The sequence below is a fragment of the Pogoniulus pusillus genome, chromosome 4 (genome assembly GCF_015220805.1).
Source record: "Pogoniulus pusillus isolate bPogPus1 chromosome 4, bPogPus1.pri, whole genome shotgun sequence".
NCBI lineage: Eukaryota > Metazoa > Chordata > Aves > Piciformes > Lybiidae > Pogoniulus > Pogoniulus pusillus.
This window is the reverse complement of record NC_087267.1, coordinates 32,642,523-32,665,898: the sequence shown is the minus strand read 5'-3', so window position 1 is coordinate 32,665,898 and position 23,376 is coordinate 32,642,523. Positions and strand designations below refer to the sequence as shown.

The 23,376-nt window shown below is 42.3% G+C and overlaps 1 protein-coding gene across 4 annotated transcripts in view; it reads right to left on the bottom strand.

Annotated features, from left to right (window-relative positions):
• The window catches only part of ORC5 (origin recognition complex subunit 5), a 59,592-nt gene extending 46,654 nt beyond the window's left edge, over window positions 1-12,938 (bottom strand). The window contains exons 1-10 of one of the 4 annotated variants that reach the window (XM_064142516.1): window positions 12,811-12,938; window positions 11,117-11,176; window positions 10,379-10,562; window positions 8,855-8,947; window positions 8,270-8,464; window positions 5,054-5,128; window positions 4,184-4,295; window positions 3,716-3,846; window positions 2,190-2,238; window positions 1,580-1,670 (exon numbers count right to left, since the gene is read on the bottom strand). In XM_064142516.1, the coding sequence (XP_063998586.1) occupies window positions 1,580-1,670; window positions 2,190-2,238; window positions 3,716-3,846; window positions 4,184-4,295; window positions 5,054-5,128; window positions 8,270-8,464; window positions 8,855-8,947; window positions 10,379-10,489 (857 nt within the window). In that variant the 5' untranslated portion in view covers window positions 10,490-10,562; window positions 11,117-11,176; window positions 12,811-12,938. The remainder of the gene's footprint in view (window positions 1-1,579; window positions 1,671-2,189; window positions 2,239-3,715; window positions 3,847-4,183; window positions 4,296-5,053; window positions 5,129-8,269; window positions 8,465-8,854; window positions 8,948-10,378; window positions 10,563-11,116; window positions 11,177-12,810) is intronic. The other 3 variants (XM_064142517.1, XM_064142515.1, XM_064142514.1) reach the window with 3 other exon arrangements.
• Window positions 12,939-23,376: the final 10,438 nt, after the last annotated feature.

Genomic DNA, 23,376 nt, shown 5'->3' with positions numbered 1-23,376 from the left:
CAGTTATTAAGAGAACAATTAAAAATACCAAGTTTTACTATCTTGCATGTAATTTTCAGCAATGTACACACCGTAAGGATTTAAAAAAAAGGCAGAAAATGTTACATTGAAGTGTAAAAGTGAGTCCAAGGTAATCATAAAATATCAAATTGTTTCCTTTAACTACTGTTATCTAACATCTATGGTTTCTGAATTTTAAGAACGATGCAGAACTGGATAAAAAGTATTAAACACTGATATTTTTTATTTCTTTTTCTGCTTAACAACTGTTTAAGCTAATGAGAACATCTGCAAAGACTTCTACACACCCAGGTTCAGTTACTAGAATACTTCATGGCCTCAATGACATTCAAATGAAAGAAATCATTATATTTGCATCAAGATGAAGAAATCAAACACTGATGAATTATCTCTTTTTACATGGTGCACCATCAGAATCACTCATCTTTAATATGGAGAAGACACTAAATCTGAGGTGATTACCATCACTCTATATTTTTTAGCAGTCTGGCAACTTAGGCAATAAACCAGGAATTAAAACCATACCGACAAAAACAACCCATTAGCGGGATACCAGTTTTTAATTTTCAGGATCTGTAAAGTCTCATAATGATTTTGAAGCTTGCATGCATCCCTAGCACAGAGAGAATCTGCCAAGTTAACTTTACAAGCATGTTTGAAGCTCTGCCCATATATTCTGGTGAAGGATTCTCATGCTTGGCTGTTTAGTACGTGACAGAGAATGGATCCGTCTGCATGAGCATCAGTGAAAAAGAGAAGACAACCTACAGCCACTGATTTACTTGCTAAATGTTTCATATGCTACAAGTAATGTTTTGCTTTAAAATGTCTTCCTGTGTGTCTTGGGTTAAAATGCAGGTTCCCAGAGACTCTAATAAATTTAATAGACCCAATGACAATTTATAGAATTTATAGAGTGCCCTCCCCTCTTCCCCCTCCTTTTCCCAAAGATAGGGAGAGAGAAAAGAGATAAGCACACCCCAATAAATCAATCTCACTCGATTTGGAAGTAAAAAAAAAGGAAAAGTTTAACAATAACTTAGAAAAGCTATTGGAGGTAGGGGAGTTTACAAAAGATAAGGAAGGGAAAACAGCAAAAATACAAAAAAGGGATGGATGCAACCCGAGTAGTGTGATGGTGTCTCTGCCTCGTGGCTGCCACGTGGTGTGCTGGTATGCAGTGTGAGTGTGTGTGTGTCAAGAGGTAGCGAAGGGAAAAGAGAAAGAGACAGGGAGCTCCTGTCTCTTTTATACCACAGGAAGTGGGGGGAGTGGGCTAACCATCACCTGGAGGGTGGCCCACCCCTGGGGAGGGGCCAAGACCCCTAGGGTCAGGTTGAGGGTTACTCCCCCAGGAGTGTTAACCCTATACACTGTGGTATCCTATTTCTTACACCATAAGGCAATAAAGAAATGCATATTAAAGAAAAAAGACTCTATCTAGCCAAATAAGAAAACCAAGCCAAGAAACACAAGAGAGAGAGTAAACATTCAGGCAGGAAGCTTGCTAAAAACACCAACATCAACAAAATATCCCCTGCTCTCCCACCCAGATTACCTGGATATTTCCCGGAGATAAACAGTCTGCATTGCCTTCTTCAAATGAGGCTCAATGTTTTTCCACAGTTTGCGGGTGTCACGTTCATTTGCTGCACCAAGCCAGAATTCAGCTGTTAAACATTTAATTCCTACAACACTAAAACCCTGACACTGAAACAGCCACAGACATCACATCCTAAGTCTAATACTCTGACTTCAAAATGCTGTATTGATGATGCTGCATCATCACACGCTTGCAGGTACACGCTGCCACTGAGGCCATTTCTCTGCAGTTTATTTAAAGACACTCTCTGACAGTTTAGCAGAACCTGCACTTTCATTCTCTCCTCCTAGCCTTGACAGAGAAATTGTTTCTCTCACTGTTTTGCAGAACATCTAGGGGTTGAGCAAGGAGAAGGGAAGCAAGTTTTCATGCTATTCCCATCTGTCTTCCACAGAACACTACCAACAAAAGTAATCTACTGCTTCTGCTGCAAATGCTGCCTACTGGGTGCAACTGGAATAACCAATGCTGTTCTGACCAAAGAAATAGTCACAAAACGAAGATCAAAGCAAAGTCGCGCACACCTGCACTCTCATACATCTGCTCAAATTTCACAGCAGCTCACCTTCTCCTCTGACCACGGGTTCACAGTATTTTGAAAAATTGAGTGCTGCCTGCAGAAAATAAAAAGTACAAGATATTAGCAAGTAACTGTCTTTGGATGAGCGACAGAATCTACAAGACATTAGCAAGTAAATACCTTTGGATAAGCTACAGAAGCTATCAGGCAACATAATTTGTTACTTTAAAAACACAATGAATTCTTGTTTGGTCAACAGTTATGCCACCAACTTCCAAATATTATGTTGTAACCTGTCACATTTCTGCAGATTAAGATAGAAATAATCTACCAAAGGTTACCTGGTTTTGATTTCAGCAAAATCTGTTTACTGTACACAGGGGATCCTCTTTTTTTTTTCCAAGTAACATTGTAATTAAACATTCTAAACACCATAAGTATGTTCTTGTTAACTTTTTTTCCTCTATTTTCAGATAAAACTTTTCATCCCAGGAGCAGTCCAGTAGGTTTAAAAAAACAGGGCACATACTTATACAAACAGAAATTATTAAAAAAGAGGAGGGAAAAAAAAAGGAAAGAAACCCAAATCCCAAACCTTGATAACACACTCCATATTCAAATGAACTCCTTTTACCCTTAGAGATTTTTGACAGGGTTGCAACCTAGATTCTTTCCAAAACCAGTACTACACAAAATTTTGTAGAACAGCAACCTTTATGGCTTTCTTCTCCTATTGTCCCACCACACCTTACTGCATCACCACGCTAGTATACAGAACTCAATGCAGTAACTGCCACATATATACCTAGCTCCAAAATAGATCGATAACCACGCATAATAGCATACAAACGTTCTGTGTCACTGAAAAATTTCAATTCTGTCATTACCTTTAATAGAAGGGACTTTTCAAGCACAAAAATAATTCAGGGTCCAATTATTTAAAATCTGTTCATTGTTTTGGTATTTCACACACACACATACTACACAATACTATACTTAGTTTTCATCACTTTTATCACCTTATCCCAGCAGATAAAAATAGGCAGTGTGGTCTTTTCAGTCCCTGTGACATCAAGGAAATGCTTGAGCTCAAACACACCAACCAAAGTTCTAGATGGGGTGAACCACAGGCAGTCTGGCATGTCCTTAGTGCAACTTTAATTGAAGAAAATTGCACAGCAATGGAAACCCTTTGTAGCCACCAAAACGATCACAACCTTCATTAGGGATTTTTATAGAAACTGCTTTTTTGAGCTAACACATTCTTAGGAGAGTAGATTTAGACTAGATGTAAGAATTTTTTAGGATGAGGGCGGTGAGGCACTGTAACAGGTTGCCAGAGAGGTGGTAGATGCTCCATCCTTGCATGGGCCTCTGAGTACCTATCTAGAAGCCCCCTCTCACTGCAAAGGGAGCTGGACTAGATCTCTAAGGGTCTCTTCCAACCTGAGACATTCTATGATTGTCTTTCTCTAGATTTATTCAACCAGAAAGCTAGACCTTCAGAGTGTATTTTGGGGGGGAGGGGGCAAACCAACCAACCAACACTATTCTAAAGGAGCTCATCTCACCAGATGCTGAAGTTCTTTCAGGTCCCTACAGACCATGTAGAAGACACCAAGCAGAATATTGATATACGCAGAATAGAAATCTGCAGAATACAATGGGGGATGATTCTGAGACAAGATCTTCTGCAGGTGTCCTGGTTAAATAAAAATAAGTTTTGATTACACAAAGCTAACTTAAACTGACTACATTTTACAATTTAAGTGGAAAATTAAACTATAGTCATCAATTTAAAATAGAATGAATTATCCACCAGAAGCTACAGTGATTAGAAGCAGCAACCAACATCATGGATCTACAATGTTACTTTGAGATGTTTTGGCAAAAGGAAGTCTTTTAGAGGTTTTGTGAATATAGACCTCCACAGTCCAGAAACTGTTAGGTATCCCGGATTCTGTAAAAGGTACACATTTGGTTGATTTTGGACAAAGTATTACTCAATCCTTGAAAAACAGATTAAAGAGTGACTGTACCAATGCTGTAGTCAGGAAAATACAAGGTGACTGGCTCAAAGCATCCAGTGTTTGGGCGGAACAGTTCCCAAACTATTTCACTGAGCAGGACAACGGTCACGTTTCTGTCAGTCTGCACAGCAAGAAAAAGAGAAGGAAAAACAACACTGCATATTACAGTATCAATGAGAAAAATTATCACTGTGACACTTCTGTTCCACAAAAATCACCACATTCACAGTTCAATACAAATTACTAGCATAGTGATAAAGCTTCAGCTGGCCTAACCAAGCAGCTGATAAATTTGCAGATTTTTGTAATTACATGAGATTTCTATGCATCCCTTGCCAATTCACTGACATGTAAGCTTTGTGGGGTTGCAGAGCTATGGTATTAAACAATACCAAATAGATTCCACATATAATTAAACCCAGACTCTCAGAAGAAATAGGAAGAGTCAAAAAGTCAAGTATGCTTGATGCCTTCTGAAACCAAGCTATTTATTCTCCTTATAGCCTGCCCAGTATTTTTCCCTGCAATCATTACAAAACTTCAAATGAAAAGCAGAAACCTGGCATATTGATCTTAAAACCAAACACGTTCTAGAAAAGACCATCAGACACTGGTCTCCTGAGAATCTGCTATTTCCAATACCTATGGTATCGTAAACCAAGATACTATTGAACAGAATTTTTAAAAAAACCCTATGAATCAAAGGAAAAAAAAAGTCAATGTTTAAATTCTCCCCTGCCAGTTGACTGAGTGGGGGAGGATTAATTTTGCAGCTTTTTAAATTGAAAGAATCACTTCTCTTTATCAGTGAGCCTAAGTGGAAAAATCGCGTGTTTAGTTATTGCCATTATGCATATTAATTTCTTTCCACACACTTACCAATTCCTGAAGCCTGAGAAATGCTGGCAGAATGTTTGCTTCCATTTCCCTCAGCTGCTCTGCTCTATCCAGCACCTTTTAACAAAGCAATGCTCTTATTATATAGACAACTGCACCTTCCATTCTGACATAGACTTAGAACTCATTCTTAGCTGATGGAAATTTATTTCCCTAATGGGGCTTGGACAGCAGAAACCACTGAAATATCAAGATGCCTTAAAGAAGCAACACTGGAGAGAGAATCACTTCAGGTGTGCTTCCTGGGAGCCCTAGCAGTTCAACACCTGAAAAAAGAGAACTTAAGAAATACCCCCAGACAAGCAACATTCTCACATCTTACGGCACTAAGAATTAAACCCTAAACATACTGGTTATAACTGCCAAAGCCATGATATCATTAACAACCACTGAAGCCTCAATTTTTGTCTAAATTTCTTCTTAGATTAGAAACCTACATGGTACTGTAGCACTATATGAACATGCTAATGGTAGGAGACATATCTGGAATTCACACAACTGAATTTTCAGATAGAATTTTCTTGTCCTAGTTTGCACCCAAGAAGTTTAAAGAATTTATTGTACTGCATGCAAACCTGTCATAGTACAAGAAATATGTAACACACATAGAAGTAAAGTGGAAACACTTGAAACAACTACAATATTTTGGAGTCTAGAGGAAAAAAAATAGGAGCATGAAAACATACATGGATATCCTGTGACCAAAAGAAAATAAAATCAAGAAACATTTTATGAGAGCTATTTCAGAAGCACACCATACAAAAAAATCCTGAAAGCACAGCTTATCTCTGCAATACTAGCTCACACTTCTTGGGAATTTATGTAAAACTACAATAAAATAGATTAATTTATATTGGCATTTGATTCATAGGATAAACAACTTCAGGGATGAAGGCTGCATTACATTATTGACCAGAAGCTAGATATTTTACTAATAGAATACTGCTTATTGGACCTGGTGACATGCAGCTACTAAACAAGATCTTGACATAAGTACATCTTATTTCTTAGTTAAGTGAGAAACAAATTGTGACCCTAGCTTGTGGAGTATGCCAAGCGGTTCACAGAAGCAGCCTACCTACAGGCCTATAAATCCGTTCTTTAGCTTTAATATAAATTTGTCACATTTCTGCTTTTTAAAGATACATTTTAGAACTGTAAAAACAGCAGCTTGTTACTTCTGTAAAGTGCTAAACTTTGCACCTATCAGTTTGCTAACTTTGCAAATCAGTACAAGTTGTATCTGTTCCAATTTTTCAAGTAATTAGAATGAATAAATTAATTTATCACAAGTAATCAGAAGCATTCATCACCCATGCCTGGGTTAAGAGTAACATTTAGAATCCTCTGCTTGAAAGTAAACATTCATCTTAATTTGCTTCAAGTCAATTAGGCTGAAATTTTACATTATTTACTACTGACATGAAACAGAATCAATTAGCACTGACAATGCATGTTACCAGCACACTGGTCTTCCATCAGTCTCAGTTTAAACCACTCTACAACAAACCACTACACAGGTTAGTACATATTAATTGATTTCCTCCATTTTTGTGTGATCCCATACGGAACTGAAATACTGATTATATACTTATAATACTTAATTCTTCTGACTGGGCAACTATTTACATGACACAACAGAACCTTACCAGGCATTTAGTGGTTTGCTTTCTATAAAACTTTCTAATTTTCTGAGCAAATCTAATCTTCATGTAATACATGAAGCATTTTTTGTTGATGCAGAACAGTTTTTAAATGAAAATATTAATCTGAAAATAAAAATCTAATGTATACAGCATTTTAGTGCTAATTTTTGTTCTTGTGGAATTGCTGAAGGATTCCAACAGCACGTTTCTGACAGCAAACTAAAATTAATTATCTATGTATAACTTTGTATCCATTTTAAGTACTGGTATTTTTAATTCATTCAATTTTTCAAGGATGTCAAATTTATTACCCTTGCCAGCTGTATGCAACTATGAGATTGCACTGTTTCCACTAAATACAGTATGAAGTTATTTAACTCAGTGGTTAAGTAGTAGTTAACTAAATAAAACTCCGTGAAAACCTGTGAAACAGAATGAAGACTGCTCACTTCAATTAACAGCTTCTTGTTTGATTGGGGAAAAAGCCAAAGCATTATACCAACTGATTGCTGTATGCTCAATGATTACTCAGGACTATTAAGCTTTCATTCTTGCACTGCTTCTGTGTTTTCTTAAAGAATCAATTTGGCCTCTTTTAAAGTCCCCTTAAGTCCTGTTGTCTTTTGAATGTCCAAAGTGTCTACATACTTACAAATTGCTCATGCTATGGCATTTGTATTCTCAAGATAATAGATTTTGTTCAACAAAGTAGTTTTGAGGAGCCCATGTCCTTTCTTCTGAGCACCTGTATGCCTGAAATCTGTTCCTATATTCATCTCTCATTATGATAAATACTGTTACAGATGTCTGCAAATTTTTACTCCTTAAAGTAGGTTAATTATCACAGAAAAAAAAAAGGTAACCATATAAACCCAAAACCTAGCATTCTAGTAAATACTAGATGAATTATTCCTGTGATCTAAACCCTGATTATTTTTCCTGTGGTCTGCCTGTTTCTTCCAGCTGAGTATATCATCAAATTTTTCATTGCTGTCTTTTTTCCATTTAAATTTTAAAAGCACAGCCGTCTCTGAAGGTAACAGATGCAGCTGAAGATATACAATCAAAAAAGCACTACTACAGATGAAATTATTCATTTTAGTTCCTTCATGTAACTTTTAACTTGAATCTGCTCTAGCCTAACAGTTCTTGTCATTTGCATGCTCCACAATTCAAGTCTGTTCTGCTTCCCAATTTTGCTATCTCATTTCTGAAGCTATCTTCACAAGAAAACAAGACAAGCAAACACAGACTCTATATTTTTAACATTATTGCATACCTAACTTAACTTTGAAATACAATTCATATCCATTATTAGTTACGGTATGCAGGTTTTGTGGATAAAGTGTTCTAAACCCATGGAAAATACAGAACCTTACCTGAAGCCAGTAACCCAATAGAAAAAAACCTAAACAGTATCAACACATTTTGAACTAAGTCCACGTGGAAATTCTGTTAAAACTTACCTACAACACACAAACAAATTATTGATAAGAATTACTCAAACCCTCTTAACCGAAATGAAACTGGACACTACAATGAAATTACTTACAATGTACAACGTTTGATATTGAAGCTCTCCACTTGTAACAGCTTGTTTAAACAGACGTACAAAATCATTTAAGGTATCGCAAGGCACATGAGAAGTTTGTTCTGCCTCAGAATACCTCTGCAGTTGGATGAGAATTTCTTCTAAAAGAAGTCGTGAAGTAAAGTATTCCACACAGTTCACAAACACATGAGGAAGCTGAAGGGGATAAAAAAAAAAAGATATAACTCTATTTGGCCCTCAGTGTTAATACTCAGGTAGTTTTCCCTTCCAAATGAGACATTGAAAAAAAACACAACCTGCCAAGAGAATAGACAAGGAAACAAACAAAAACACCCTTGCCAAAAAGGATTTATTACTTATGCACCTGGTCAAAATATTATATACTGCAAAATGAAGAAAGATAAACTTTATTCTAAGTGCAGTTGTGGTAAGAGAAATGCATTCATTACAGTAAGCAGGCAAGAAGAATCAAGAAGACTTAAACTGATTAGGAAATAAACCATTTTGAGAAAGCAGAAGCTAAGTTAGCTGGACTACCTGTTACAAACAAATTTTAAATTTGATATTCACTGTGAATATTCTTACCTCTAAGGTATTTAGAAGAGTGCGCATCACATAGGTCTTTCCACTAGCTCTATGTCCATAGATGAAGATGGATGGAAAACTAAACTGCTCACGCTAAGAATAAAAAAAATACAAAACCAAAGTTGTTGCTGATTCAGTTCTTCTTTTCCATTTGACAGATAAAAGACTTATCAGTGAAGTTCCCCTCCAAAAGAAAAGTTACCTTATAAATTGAGGCATTAAAAATGAAATATGTCAATTATTAGAGTGTGTGCTAGTTTGAAGCAAGCTAGAATGTTTTGGTAAAAGAACTAGATAACAGGCAGTGAAATGAAAAACAATTGTGTCTCCTTCTCTCACAGTCATGCTGAGAACTCTGGGAAGAAGTAGTAAACTTTCTCCATTTTGTCTCTCTCTTCTGCCTTTGCCTTCAGACCTAGTCACATCTCATTAACCTTGCTCCTACTAACCTCGCTCCCTAACCTCTTGGCCGCACCTCTCTTCTTCCTGAGAACTGGGCTAAGGTTGAGAGGGCAAGGGGAGGTGTTGGGGTGGTTTGAAAGCCCCTCCTGGGGACTCAGGTTTCTGGGAGGGGAGTTGTGCTTTTGTATTGTTTATCCTTTGTATATTTCTGTATGTAATTGTATATAACTGTATATATTGTAAATAGCTGCTTGTAAATTCTGCTAGCTGTAAATAAATTGCTTCATCTATATTCCCAGGGTCCGTCTGAGTTAGCTGGGTACCTACAAAGTGGGGGGGGGGGGGCGGGTAAGAGCCCAAACCATCACAGAGTGTGATCAAGTTTTATGTTTCACCTTCACTGAAATGCTGCAAGGAAAAGTCCCAAGAACTGAGGATCCCATAATGCTATGAGTGAAACTGCTATAACATGATGGTGTATTTTTCATGGGAAAACAAGCAAAAAACCCAAACAAACGACCCTACAAACAAGCAACAAAAACACACACCAAAATAAAAAAAAAAAAAGCAGTGGGCTCCTACATCAATTTAGTTAATTAACTGAAACAAAATCTTGGCAAGCATGAATTGCAAGCCTTACATCATCCTAACCTCTGCAAACACTACAAGCTGCTCTTTCCACTAGCACCAAAGAAAAAAGAATTAAATGGTTTGGTGGAGGAGATGGTCAAAGATCCTGCTCTTTTTTCACAAGGCAGTATTTGACCTAATATCTCTGTTTACTTAATGGTACTGATGCTGTATGTTTCATGGACTATTTTCTTTAAGATAAATGGAAAAAATAAACTTGTTTGGTTTATTTCATTCTGAACAGGTATTTATTTTTCTGTTTTTCTCAGTTCTAAGAATTGTTCAAATTGACTTTATTAATATAAAATAAATTAGACAAACACCTTTTACAATGCCAAGGGTTAGGCTGGTCTGACCACTGAATGACTGATACTCTTAATCCCTCTCTCTCCCACTTGTGTGCCATCACAAAACTGCCCTTAAATTTCTGTCCTCTCCCTCAGTGGCAGAACATCTTTATTCTGGCCAAACACACAACATAAAAAGCATTACCTCTCCAAATATGGACAGCAACAAGGACACTTGAGATTCTCGACAAGGCACCGAACTTTCCAACTGAAGCAGCTTAGCTGCTGGGTATGCTGGATGTTCAAGATTAGGCATTTTGATGTTCCTGCAGTTAGTCACCTAAACATGCATGTCCCATTTGAGGTGTAGAGATAAAAAATAAAACTATCTGGAAAATAAAAAAGTTTTAATTATCAACTGCTGTCACATCCATAAAGCAGGAAAAGGAACGTGAATTGACATATAATCTAAACAGACATTCTAGCTCAGGATAAATGGTATCATAACACTTAACAGATTTCATCATATGACACTTTGTAAGGCACTGCATGGACATTTTCACACCAGAGAGAATAAAAAAGGAAAAGCATGCAACTCAATGTAACTAATAATCACAGTTTAGTTACCTTAAGAAATACATGTTTAGTTCTGGTTTTATAAGCATTTAAAAGTATCAAGGGAATAAAATTAGGGAAGTAGCTTAGTCACAGGTCATCTCCTCCCTGGACAGCAAATAAATCAGGATTTAGAAATAACAGGGCAGAGGTAGGGCACTAAGGAAAGAGGATGACAACAGTTCTTCACATGTTAACAGCTACGTTTAGTTTAAAAGCAGCGGAGGCATATGAAGAAAATCTAGCTGATGCTGAAGAATGATAATCCCCTTAAAAAATAGTAGGAGCCCAAACTAGCTACAGGAAGTTCTAACATTAAGTAGTTTACCTTTACACCAGGACTAGTCAAAGAAGATTGAGGGTCTCCATTGTCCAAACACTGAAAAGGCTGTATATAGTGACAGAACACAGAAAAACACTTCAGTCAAAGGTAACTACTTTGTCTGCAGCTTCTAAAACTGATGGAAAGGTGACACATCTGTCTGGAGTGATAAGGACCACCAGCAGAGAGAAAGCTGATGTAACCTCACGAGCTGGATTCTGACTTTGTCAAATGTAACATGACTTGTCACCCAAAAAGAAAGTTCTGAAACACAGCTAATTTTCTGAAGTATAAATTTGGATTGTAGAATCATCAATAGAAAAACAAGTTGAATTAATAAGGAAAAAGGATAAAAGAAAGAATAGAAGCAATGTCAGTATATTAACACGCCAAATTACACAAATTTGTAAGCAATTATAGCACACCTAACAGGGACAATAGTTAGATATCAGGAAACCATAATGGTGAAGCACCTGAAAAAAAAATCAATTACACAGTAAGGGTGAGAGATCAAAGTAGTGTAGCTATTAAAGCATAATCATATGCATCAGGCAAAATATTTCCCAGACAACCCTACAAATAGCCTTGGTCCATATTATCACATCAGCAAGATCAGCTTTAGCAGGTCTGCCCACCTGTCCACACTGTCTACCCAAGTATTCAAAACGAAATGAAGATACCAAAAAATACATTGGCAGGTTAAGGCTGCTCTCTAAAAATAAGGTACAAATATAAACGATTTTTAAAAAGAGAAAAAAAAAAAAATAGACAGCAGCCTCCAGAACTAAAGACAAGGAGAGGAAAAGTTTCAGAAATGGCTGAAAAGCCAAGATTTAAGTACCTTTTTTTCCACTCCACTGCCTACATGAGATAAGGGCTTGACTAAGTGTCCTAAATACATCCAAAGCCATGAATTACTTCATCCTAACTGCACTCCAGCAGAAAAGCATCAATTGCTTATTGATTACAGCGTATCTAAAAGCCTTGTTTCCTTCTCAAATATCTCAGAACATGTCAGCTTACACGAAACACTGGATAAAAATGTACTTCTATACTGACCACGTGTGTCTTAATCTTCACTAGGATCCCATCTTAAGAGTTCACAAGAGGAAGAAGCTCAGAGTAACACGTTCACAAAACAATTAAATTTAGATTAAAAGGCAATGCTGACACAGAGTAGCATCAGCCAAAACTTGAGTTCAGGATGTTCCTTTCCGCAGTAGGTTTAACAAAGGTTGGAGTAGGGACTCCATCCAGACCAGGAGAGACAGAAAGCACTCATTTTCCAACTGAGTCTAGGTAAGGATACCAAACGCACAAAACTAGATTTCATGGCTGGATGTGATGACTTCGGAGGAGTTCTTTCAGTGTATTGGTGCTAAAATACCTACGCTTGACATGTCTTTCTACACTTTAGAGTGAAAGCCGACAGAACTGGAAAGACTAGCCCCTGGAGGGGGGTCCCGCTCCACGAATCCGGAGCTAGGGGTCCTTCAGCCATGCGTCTGTGAGGCTGAAGGCGACCCGGGGCCCCAGGGGCAGCTGGAATCTCGGCTGGCAGGCAGCCGGGGGATCAGGTCCCTCACCCCCGCGCGCAGTCCTGCACCGATTCCAAACCGGAACGTAGCAGGAGCCACTCATTTCTCTCCCTTCCTCTCTCCAGTCTAAGGACCAGATACCGGCTCCCCGCAGCAGCTCACCCCAGCAGCCCGCACCCAAACCGTCTGCGCGCCAGCTCCTGCGGTCACCTTCCGCACATGCGCAGCCGAGCGCCCAGCTCCGCCTTCCCCAGCCAGCGCGCAGGTGCAGAGCCCGCGGCATGCGCGGTGGTGGGGGGGAGGTGCCTGCCCTCACTCCGCGGCTGGTGGCGCGGGAAAGGGCGGTGTAGTGGTGAGGCGGGATGCTCACCGCTCCGCATCGAGTGGACGATCTGGAAGTCCCAGGGGTGAAGTAGTGTCTTATCCCATTGGGACAGTCATGTACAGCACATGTCCTTGGACATAGTTGTCTCTGGAGGAGTGTTCAAAGCCGCTTGGCAGCAGTTCTGTCAGGGAAGGGAGAGTTAACGCAGGGAACCTTGTGTCACTGGAGAGGAGAGCAGTGCTGGTGTTGAGGGATTACGCACAGGCCCGAGGTGTAGAGTCAGAGGAAAGTCGTGGGTGTGTACATGGCTGTGGTAATGGTTACTTCAACTCCAGACACTTCATTTACAAGCACGGGTGTGGTGTCACCCGTAGCCTTTTGTGCAAAGGCAAAGGTCAGCTTCAGGATGCTGTGGGGGCAGCAGTGCCAGTCACAGGAGGGGTTATGGAGGCATTGTGTCCATCCTCTCCACACTTGCAAAATAAATGCTACTAATAAACAAGAGGCTAAAGAAAATCATAATAAAATTGTGTACATGGCTTACATATATTAGTCACATAGCCATAGAGTGGTTGAGGTTAGAAGAGACCTTGAAGATATTATGTAATTTCAGCCTCCCTGCCATGGTCAGGGGCACCCCTCACCAGACCAGGTTGCTTAAATCCCCATACAAGCTGCCACTGAACATTTCCAAGAGGAGACGGGGCATCCACAACTTCTCTGGGCAACGTGTTGCACTGTTTCACCACTCTTGCAGGGAAGAATTTATTTCTTGCTTCGACTATCTTTCAGTTTAAAGCCATGACCCCTTGTTCTATCTCTACTTGCCCTCTCCTGTTCTCTTGTGGGCCTCCTTTAAGCGCTAGAAGGCTATTATAAGGTCTCCCCCGCACTTTCTCCTTTCCAGGCTGAACAGCCCTAACTCTCAGCCTTTCCTCACTGGAGAGAGATTGTAGCTCTCTGGTCTAGCTCTCCTCTGGACCCATTCAAGCAGGTCCATGTTCTTATGCTGCAGGGCTCAGAGCAGAACACAGTGCTTCAGGTGGGGTCTCAAGAGAAGAGAGGAGCAGAATCACCTCCCTTGACCTTCTGGTCACACTTCTCTTGACGCAGCCCAAGATACAAATGACTTTCTGGACTGCAAGTGCACATTACTGTCTCATATTTGTTTCTTTATCCACCAATACCCTTACATTCTTCTCCACTGGATTGCTCTCAATCCAGTCATCATCCAACCTGTTCTGGTGCTTGCCACAACCCATGGGCAGGACCCTGCACTTGGCCTGGCTGGACTTCATCATTTTTGTATGTGTCATGGTTTAGCACAAGGGCTAAACCACCTGCTCCCCTGTAATCAGGGAGGCATCTGGCCCCAGCCCTTCAGAGTGTGTGCCCCACCCTGGTTTGGGAACTTCTGGCCTTTGGCCTTGAAGCTCCACTGCCTGGCTGCTGAGTCTCCTACCTGTAGCTGCAGAACCGGGCCAAGCTCTTGACTCCCTGGGTGTCGACCTGTCCGTAAAGGGGGTCCTGAATCTGTCAGGAGGAGCCTCCGTGGGCCTTTAGGACCAGGGCTACCTTGTAAGAGAGGGCCCGGTCGGTGCCCTGGCGCCCCGGGCGCTTTGCAATGCCAGCAGTAGCTCCAGCCCCCTCTTAGCAGGGGCGTGCAGCCTCTTTGCGTGCCCAGATCGATTTGCCGAGGGTTCCCCTCCCGGAGCCCAGAGCTATGCCTTGCCCCACTTAGTTGAGACAAGCTGAAGCAGGAAGGCTCTGCGGGAGGAGGTCTGGCAGTGGCCGGATGGTGGCACTGCGGAGCTTCCTGCGGAGGTGTCGGGATCCGTTTCCCTCTTGCGGGTAGGAGGCGGCACTGCTGAGGCAAGCAGCGACCTCCTTCCTCGGCAGCAGCCGGCGCAGAGCAAAGAGGCAGCTCGGTGTAGAACGGCGAGGCAGAGAGCGGGCGCGTTGCTACGGGCGCTGCGCACAAGCGCCGGTGCCGCCTGCTCTCCCGCTCACTGCTGCCGCCGTGTGGCCAAGAGCAGGCGCTGCTCGCCGCTGCATGCCAGCTGCTGCTCTGCGCTCTGAAAAGCCAGCGTTGTCCGCAAGCTGTCTTGCAGATTCGGATTGAGTTTGGCCAGTGTCTTGGGTTCCAATTCAAATTCCCAGAGACTCTGATAAATTGGATAGACCCAATAACAATTTGTAGAGTGCCCTCCCCTCTTCCCCCTCCTTTCCCAAAGATAGGGGTTAGATATAGGGAGAGAAAGAGATAAGCACACCTGAATAAATCGATTTGGAAGTTAAAGGGAAAAAAAAGTTTAACAATAACTTAGAAAAGGTATCTGAGGTAGGGAGGTTTACAAAGGATAGGGAAGGGAAAATAGCAACATACAAAAATGTATAAATACAACCCGAATTGTGTGATGATGTCTTTGCCTCGTGTCTGCCACGTGGCATGGTGGTATGCAGGCAGAGATGTGAAGAGTGTGGTGTGTGGCAAGAGAGAGAGAGGAACAGGAAGCCCCTCTCCTTTACAGGACAAGAAGTGGGGGGGAGTGGGCTAACCATCACCTGCTTGGTGTGACCCATCCCTGGGGAGGGGCCAAGACCCCTAGGATCAGGTTCAGGGTTACTCCCCCTGGAGAGTTAACCCTATACATTCAGACAAGATGCAGCAGTTTTTGCTATTTGTTTTTTCTTCCCAGTATTGCCCAGTGCCTCCCAATCACCCCCACTATTGCAGCCACGCCTAGTGCCCCCAGTAATCACTAAATCCCCAGCCCCTCCTAGTAACTCCAGAATTCCTTCTCTGTGCTCCCAGTAACACCCAAATCCCCTTCTGTTATGAAGGGGAAATTAATTAACGTGAGATTATATTTTTTCCAACATTAATATTGTTTACTAATTTTGATATTCAGAACTCTCACCACCCCCAACCACTAATTTTAATAATAATAACTGGTTCTTGCACAGTCATGGAAACATTTTACAGATTATAAGTAGACCTAGTAATAACCAGCAAAATATATAAACATTAACTGAACTGGAAGAGAATGTTCTTGTGGCCAAATACCACTTGCGGTCAATATACTGCTTGTCCGCTAGATGGACTAAAGGAGCTCCTTTCCCTTATCTCAGAAGGCAACGATGAATCAGAAAGAGGCTTTTAAGCATTTACTCACAAAATATTACCTCCCAACTCACGGGGGCTAGCTACAGCTTCAGACAGTACCCAAATCCTTTCAAGGAATTCTGTTACTGTCTTGTCGGCCACTGAGACTTGATTCTTCCCAGACTTCTGGAGAAAGGAGGCAAACAATCACTGACCTTGTCTCCTGGCTCCTCTGGACAACCTCCAGGACTTCTTGTCTTGGCAGGAGACTTTCAGGTGTGGGCGGGATGTCTTGCCATGTGCAGTCTCAGCATGATGTCACGCTGGCTATGCAGGCCAATTGTGTGGGGGCATTTAGCGCCTGTCCCTGGTAAACTCGTGATGGTGGAGTTTCCAGACAAACAGTAAGGCAGTAAGCAATGGCAGCAGGCAACAGCGGGCACAAATAGAAGGGCAGAGCACACTGCATTTACCTGCATATTTCTTTTATCAACGTGGGCTGAGACTAATGAGCCTTCTGACACAGAACAGACAATCAGGATGACAGTTACCCAAGCGTGACCATATTAGGTGAAAACATAGGCTTGCTTTACCCAAATTTGGGAAAAGTATAGGCCATGCACAAGGCAGGCACAAGCTGCACAAGGAGAAAAACATGCCTGGGCAAGCCAGTACATGTATCAGTGTATTTCTGGCCCATCAGGTCTACCATGACACCTTCCCATTGTTATGAGTATGGCCCCAGTATCCTCCTTGTCCCTCTCAGTACCCCAAAGTCCTTCCCAGGGCTCCTAGAAACACCCAGTGCCACCCATTATAGCCCCAGTGCCTCCCAGCCCCTCTCAGTGCAGCCAATAATTCCAAAATCCCTTTCCACAGCTCTAGTGTCCTCCCAGTCACTTCCAGTGCTCCCAGTAATACCCAGTGCTCTCCGGTCCCTCTTAGTGAACCAAATAATTCCATTGTCCAGAGAAGTTCTGGACCTCTCATTGCTGGAAATGTTTAAGACCAGGCTGGATGAGGCTTTGAGCCACCTGGTCTAGTGGGAGGTGCCCCCGCCTAGGGGCCTAGATGATCTTTGAGGTCACTTCCAACTCAAACCATTCTATGATTCTATGAAAACTGGATATGGTAAGAGTGGGGGAACACTTGAACAGGTTGCCCAGTGTTCAAGATCGGGTTGGACATGGCTTTCAGCAGCCTGGTGTAGTGAAAGGTGTGCATGGCAGAGGATTTCTGTGAAAGAATGATGATCCCTCTAAGTTGCATAGATTTAACCTTTCCCACCAGCTCTCCTGTGGATGAAAGCCGTAAGATCCACTGACTTGTACAAAAGGTCTCTCTCTTTTTTTTTTTTGTTGTTGTTGGGTTTTTTTTTGCTACAGTGCCACTGGTGAATGGACTCACACAAAATCCTATGTGTCACAACTCATTTGGGGCTGGAAAAAAACACATCCATAGCTCTGAGTACCTCTCCCCTGGTTTTGGATGCTGCCAGAGGAGAGATTAGGGTCAGAAAGGTTTTGGAGCTGTTCTAGCATTGGATTCCTGAGCAGTATAAACTGAAAATTCCGCACTGGTGACCCTCCACATGTCCACATGCTCAGAGCAGGTTATTTCCTCAGCAGTTTTCTGTTTAGCCTCCTTTAGGCAAATCCGCATCGTCAAGTGAGAGAGTCTCGGTGTACGAGTCAAGGGTTGCTGGAGATGTCCTCACTGAAGTGTGAGTGTCAACAATGCCCTTATCTGGGATCGTTTATCCCATGCCCACCGCTTTACCTGCGCTTAAACTGTTCCACTAAAAGTAAACGCAGTCTTCTGACAACCGGTGGACACTCCTTGCGCAAGGCTGGCTTTGAGAGAAGCCCTGCAGCTCACAGCGCCAGTGTAAGGACTCTGCCTGGCTCGGGCTGAGGACATAAGCTTGGGCTGTCACTTGCCCCAAGCCGGCCTCGAAGCAGTGCTGCCTTGTCAGTTAAGACACGGGAGGCAATGTCCTTTCACACTCACAGGACCCTGACATGCCTCTGTCCAAATAGCTCTTGCTACTTGGCAGTCAGCCCACTTGTGATTTTCCAGTGGCACGTGTGCAGTGGCCGGTGCTGTTAGCTTTGGCAGATAAAAGGAAAACCTTTTGTAACCCTGGAAAATTCCCGGTAGTCGCACTCCAGATGACTGGTTAACAGCATCCTTCTCCAGGGGCATCTCTGGACTGAGAAGTATCAAGAAACATAAGTAATAGACTGGATCCTTAGAAAAGAAGGAGGAAGGGCAGGGAGAAAAGAAGGGAAACGCTAGGAGCATTTTTTCCCCCTCTCTTCAAGGATTTAATGAAACAAGTTTTTATTCCAAGTATTTAAAAGTCAGTAGTCCTCATGACCACAACATTTTTCAAGCTATGTGGTTAGTTTAAAAATCAAACTGAGATTTCCTTTCATTTGTCTTCTGCTGCTTTACCTTTAGGAGGTGACATTTGCCAGCTTTTCTCTGCAATCTCAGTGGCTAGAAATCTACTTTTCATTGTCACTAAAGCTGAGATTTTCACATGATCATATGACTCCAGAAGATGGGGATAGAAGTACATTGTGTCCTACAGGACCAGCCATCAGAGTGCTGGCAACACTGCAGAATGTCCCTGAAGAGCTCGTCCTGCTGTGCTTAATGTCCCAAAGATAATGTACAGTCTCAGATGAGATCAAGGAGCAATCTAAAGGTCACATTCATCCCTGTGCTGTGAATCAGCACAAGTCTACAGATCACATACTTCTTAAGATCTTTCCGTCTGGGCAATGCCAACATTCATGTTGACCTCGGGACTGGATTGGATTTCACTCAAGGTCTAATCAGAAGAGCCCACAGCTTTGCTAGTGACTGCAAAAGTGAACGAAACAAAATTCCAGGACTAGAAAAGGGTTTGGGTCTTACCTTTTTCTTTCTGATAGATAGTCTCTTCTGTTGATCAAAACCTATGTCATTCAGAGAGTATATATTGGATGAACAGTATAGACACAGTAGAAAAGTGTATAAAATGTTTTGATTAGCTTGTTACTAATGTATATAGGATATACATGCATAGAAATTCAAAAAAGAAGCCTTCATTTTTACATGTTTCTAATTAAAAATCATAGGTTTTAATTTTCAAATTTTGTTTTATTCTGAATTCTATTTTATTTAGAAATGACCAAGCTGAATGAACACAGAACACAGAAATTTGGATCCAAGAAAAATGTTCAGCTGTGTGCATAAAAAAATGTTTTATTTCAACTGCACTGTTGAGAAAATCAGTCCTCAGTACTAGGCTCAGGCATGCTAACAACACAGAAGATTCCCACCTGAACATGAGCCAGCAGTGTGCCCAGGTGGCCAAGAGAGCCAGTGGCATCCTGGCCTGCATCAGGAATGGTGTGGCCAGCAGGAGCAGGGAGGTCATTCTGCCCCTGTACTCTGCACTGGTTAGACCACACCTTGAGTACTGTGTTCAGTTCTGGGCCCCCCAGTTTAGGAAGGACATTGAGATGCTTGAGCGTGTCCAGAGAAGGACGACGAGGCTGGTGAGAGGCCTTGAGCACAGCCCTACGAGGAGAGGCTGAGGGAGCTGGGATTGTTTAGCCTGGAGAAGAGGAGGCTCAGGGGAGACCTTATTGCTGTCTACAACTACCTGAGGGGTGGTTGTGGCCAGGGGGAGGTTGCTCTCTTCTCTCAGGTGGCCAGCACCAGAACGAGAGGACACAGCCTCAGGCTACGCCAGGGGAGATTTAGGCTGGAGGTGAGGAGAAAGTTCTTCACTGAGAGAGTCATTGGACACTGGAATGGGCTGCCCGGGGAGGTGGTGGAGTCGCCGTCCCTGGAGCTGTTCAAGGCAGGATTGGACGTGGCACTTGGTGCCATGGTGTAGCCTTGAGCTCTGTGGTAAAGGGTTGGACTTGATGATCTGTGAGGTCTCTTCCAACCTTGATGATACTGTGATACTGTGATACTGTGATATTGTCTAGGAGCCTGCAGGGAGCCACAACTGGCAGAGACCCCACTGCTGCACCATGCTGCTGAAAAGTCATTAACGACTTTGTAGCTGCAAGAGCTGGTGTTCTCAGAGGGGGTCACATTGCCTCTTGCTCCAGACGGTGCAAAAGTACATGGATTTGAGCCAGGGGTTGTGCAAAAGTTTGTAAGGGACCAGGGTTGCCTATGAATTTTGCAATCAGCTGACAGTGCATTTTCTGGATTTCTAACCCTCTTACAGACAGCAGCAGCACTGCATTACTTAGCTCTTCTGTCTTATTATAAAAATCAAGTATAAATATTAAGGACAGGAAAATAAGAGGCTTGTAAATGTTTGTCTTGTTTTCTCCATTGTTTTCTATCTATAGAGTTTCATCATCTTCTGGGTTCTGGAGCAATTTGAAGTTGATGGTTGTGTTGCAGGTTGAGTTGAAGGTTGTGATTGTATTTCTTATCCCCATGTATCATAGAATAGAATCATAGAATCAACCAGGTTGGAAGAGACCTTGAAGATCATCCAGTCCAACCTAGCACCCAGCCCCAGACAGTCAACTTGACCATGGCAGCAAGTGCCTCATCCAGGCTTTTCTTGAACACCTCCAGGGACAGTGCCTCCACCACCTCCCTGGGCAGCCCATTCCAATGGCAAATCACTCTCTCTGGCAAGAACTTCCTCCTAACATCCAGCCTATACTTCCCCTGGCACAACTTGAGACTGTGTCTCCTTATTCTATTGGTGGTTGCCTGGGAGAAGAGGACACCCCCCACCTGGCTACAACCTCCCTTCAGGTAGTTGTAGACAGCAATGAGGTCACCCCTGAGCCTCCTCTTCTCCAGGCTAAACAACCCCAGCTCCCTCAGCCTCTCCTCATAGGGTTTGTGTTCCAGGCCCTTCACCAGCTTTGTCACCCTTCTCTGGAATTGAGGAGCCCAGAGGAGGGAGCATATGCTTCGAGAACAATCATGGAATGTTCAGGGTTGGATGGGGCCTCTGAAGAGCATCTAGCCATGTCTGTCCATTCCTCCCTGCCCCCTCCTCACCCCAGCCAAAGCAGGATCATTCAGGGCAGGCCACAGAGGAATGCATCCAGGCAGATTATGAACGTCTCCAGAGAAAGAACTCCAGAGCTTCTCTGGGTAGCCTTTTCCAGCACTCCATCAACCTCACTGTAAAGAAGTTTTTCGTCATGTTGAGGCAGAACTTCCTGTGTTCCAGCTTAAATGAGTTGTTCCTAGTCTATTACTGGGCACCACCCAAAAGCAGCTGTCATCTTCAACTTGACACCCACCCAGTTTCCGAGGAAGGCGCTTGGCACAAGTGCTGAGCAGACATTTTGCTCTGAACTTTTCCCAGTGACATACCTGTGATGGGGTAGAGTGCCCCAGCATAGGGTTTAGCACAAACACAAATTGCAGAGTGATGGAACCTACTCAGACAGGAAATAACTTATTTCCTTGTGCAGATGTGACAGTGGTGTTGATGCTGGAAAGGGGGGGAGGGGGAAGTCAGTTCAAAGAAAAATAGGTTCTGATTGCTGTACAACTGAATCACCACCTCACTCTGGAATGTAGTTTTCTACACCACCTGTATACACAGACTATCAGCCTCTCAAGCTCCAAGTGGTGAACATCCATACATTTCTTTATCTACAAAATGCACAGCACCAAGTAAGAAAATAAAATGTGGTTGAATTCTGTTTTGTTGAACCCAATAAGAAACAAGGAGGGCTTTTCCAGTAGCACTTGGGGCAGTATCACATCCATTGCCCTTGAGAGAGAGATTTATAGTCCTGTCACTTGAGAGTGGCTGTTTACACTCTTAATTCCCGTGCTGCCTTTGGGGAAGAAAAGGTAACAGGGACCAAAAACTCTTCCTATGGGAAAGCTTAGGATTTCCTGGTACCAGAATTGGCTCAGTTGTAATTTTCATGGCAGTTGTTGCAATTCCTCTGAGAAAGCTGCTATGCTCTCTGCTCAGCCCACTGGCAAAAAGGAAGCATCTCATCTTGGCAGATGTGTGTTTGCTTGCTTGTTTGTTTCCCTCACAATGTGCTCTCCCTGTGTTGCTGAGAAAAGTCAAACAGATTACACTGTTTCAGCAACCCTTTCTCCAGCACTGCATTACTTCAGCTCTCAGTAGGAGGACATATCCTTCTTTGCCTGCTGTGGTTGATGTTGCATCCACAGCCAACCCTCAAGCCTTGGGCACAGATACCTGCCTGATCTGGCTATATGGGCACTGTGATTTCAGACTCTGAGCTAAATTATGGATGTCAAACCAGCATGGCTGTGCCAAGGGCTATGGAGACCATTGAGAAACATCTATCATCAGTATCGCCCATCAGGAGGACAACAGTGGGCTTTGGTGTGATAGATAAATTAGTTATCAAGTTAAATGATGACTAGGAGAGAATTAAGAACCACATGATCCACTGAGTGATTGATTAATCTTTATTAAAGGCATTCCTGGTTGATGAATCTCTGGTTGATCCTCTTTGGGTTTGGACTGGATTTACTCCAAAAGCTACAAGGACTTAGACTTTTTTACAGTGGCGAATTTTTTATGAACCTTGAATTATCTGTTTCAGATGTAGAAAAACTTTTAGACTTGTCTCTCCATTATGTTTATTAGATTTGCTTATGCTTAATGCTTTTTATTCTTGGCTGTCACAGCTCTCTGAAACTTGAAATAAATCCACAGTGCCACTTTATCCCTGATTATTCAGGAAAACGTTAGGTTAAGCAGCAAGGAGAAAAAACAACAACAAAACCCGACAAACAATCAAAAAAAACCTGATATGGATGAGTTTTTGAAGAGCAGACATTAATTCTAGAGGAAGGGGTACCATGCTTAGCTGCTAGCAAAAGCAGTTTGTAGATGATCAAGTGAGAGAGCTAATGGTTTTGTCTTTCTGGGTTTCAAACACGTATTTCTTGCTCCATCTGGGGATACGAGCAAGGGCAGATCTGCACCAATTATACATGGCCTGGTATTAAAACAGTCCTTCAGTTCTAGGAGGAAAAATAAATGATCAGCAGCAGCTTTCAGGTGGACTTGCAGCTCTATCAAATCAAGCATGGGGAAGGAAGGACAGGTCACTTAGTGTCTTCTCTAATGACCACAAACCAGAACAATAATGCGGTGCTTAGGAATTCACAGTATCACACAGTATCACAGTATCACCAAGGTTGGAAGAGACCTCACAGATCATCAAGTCCAACCCTTTACCACAGTGCCCAAGGCTAGACCATGGCACCAAGTGCCACATCCAACCTTGCCTTGAACACAGACATACAC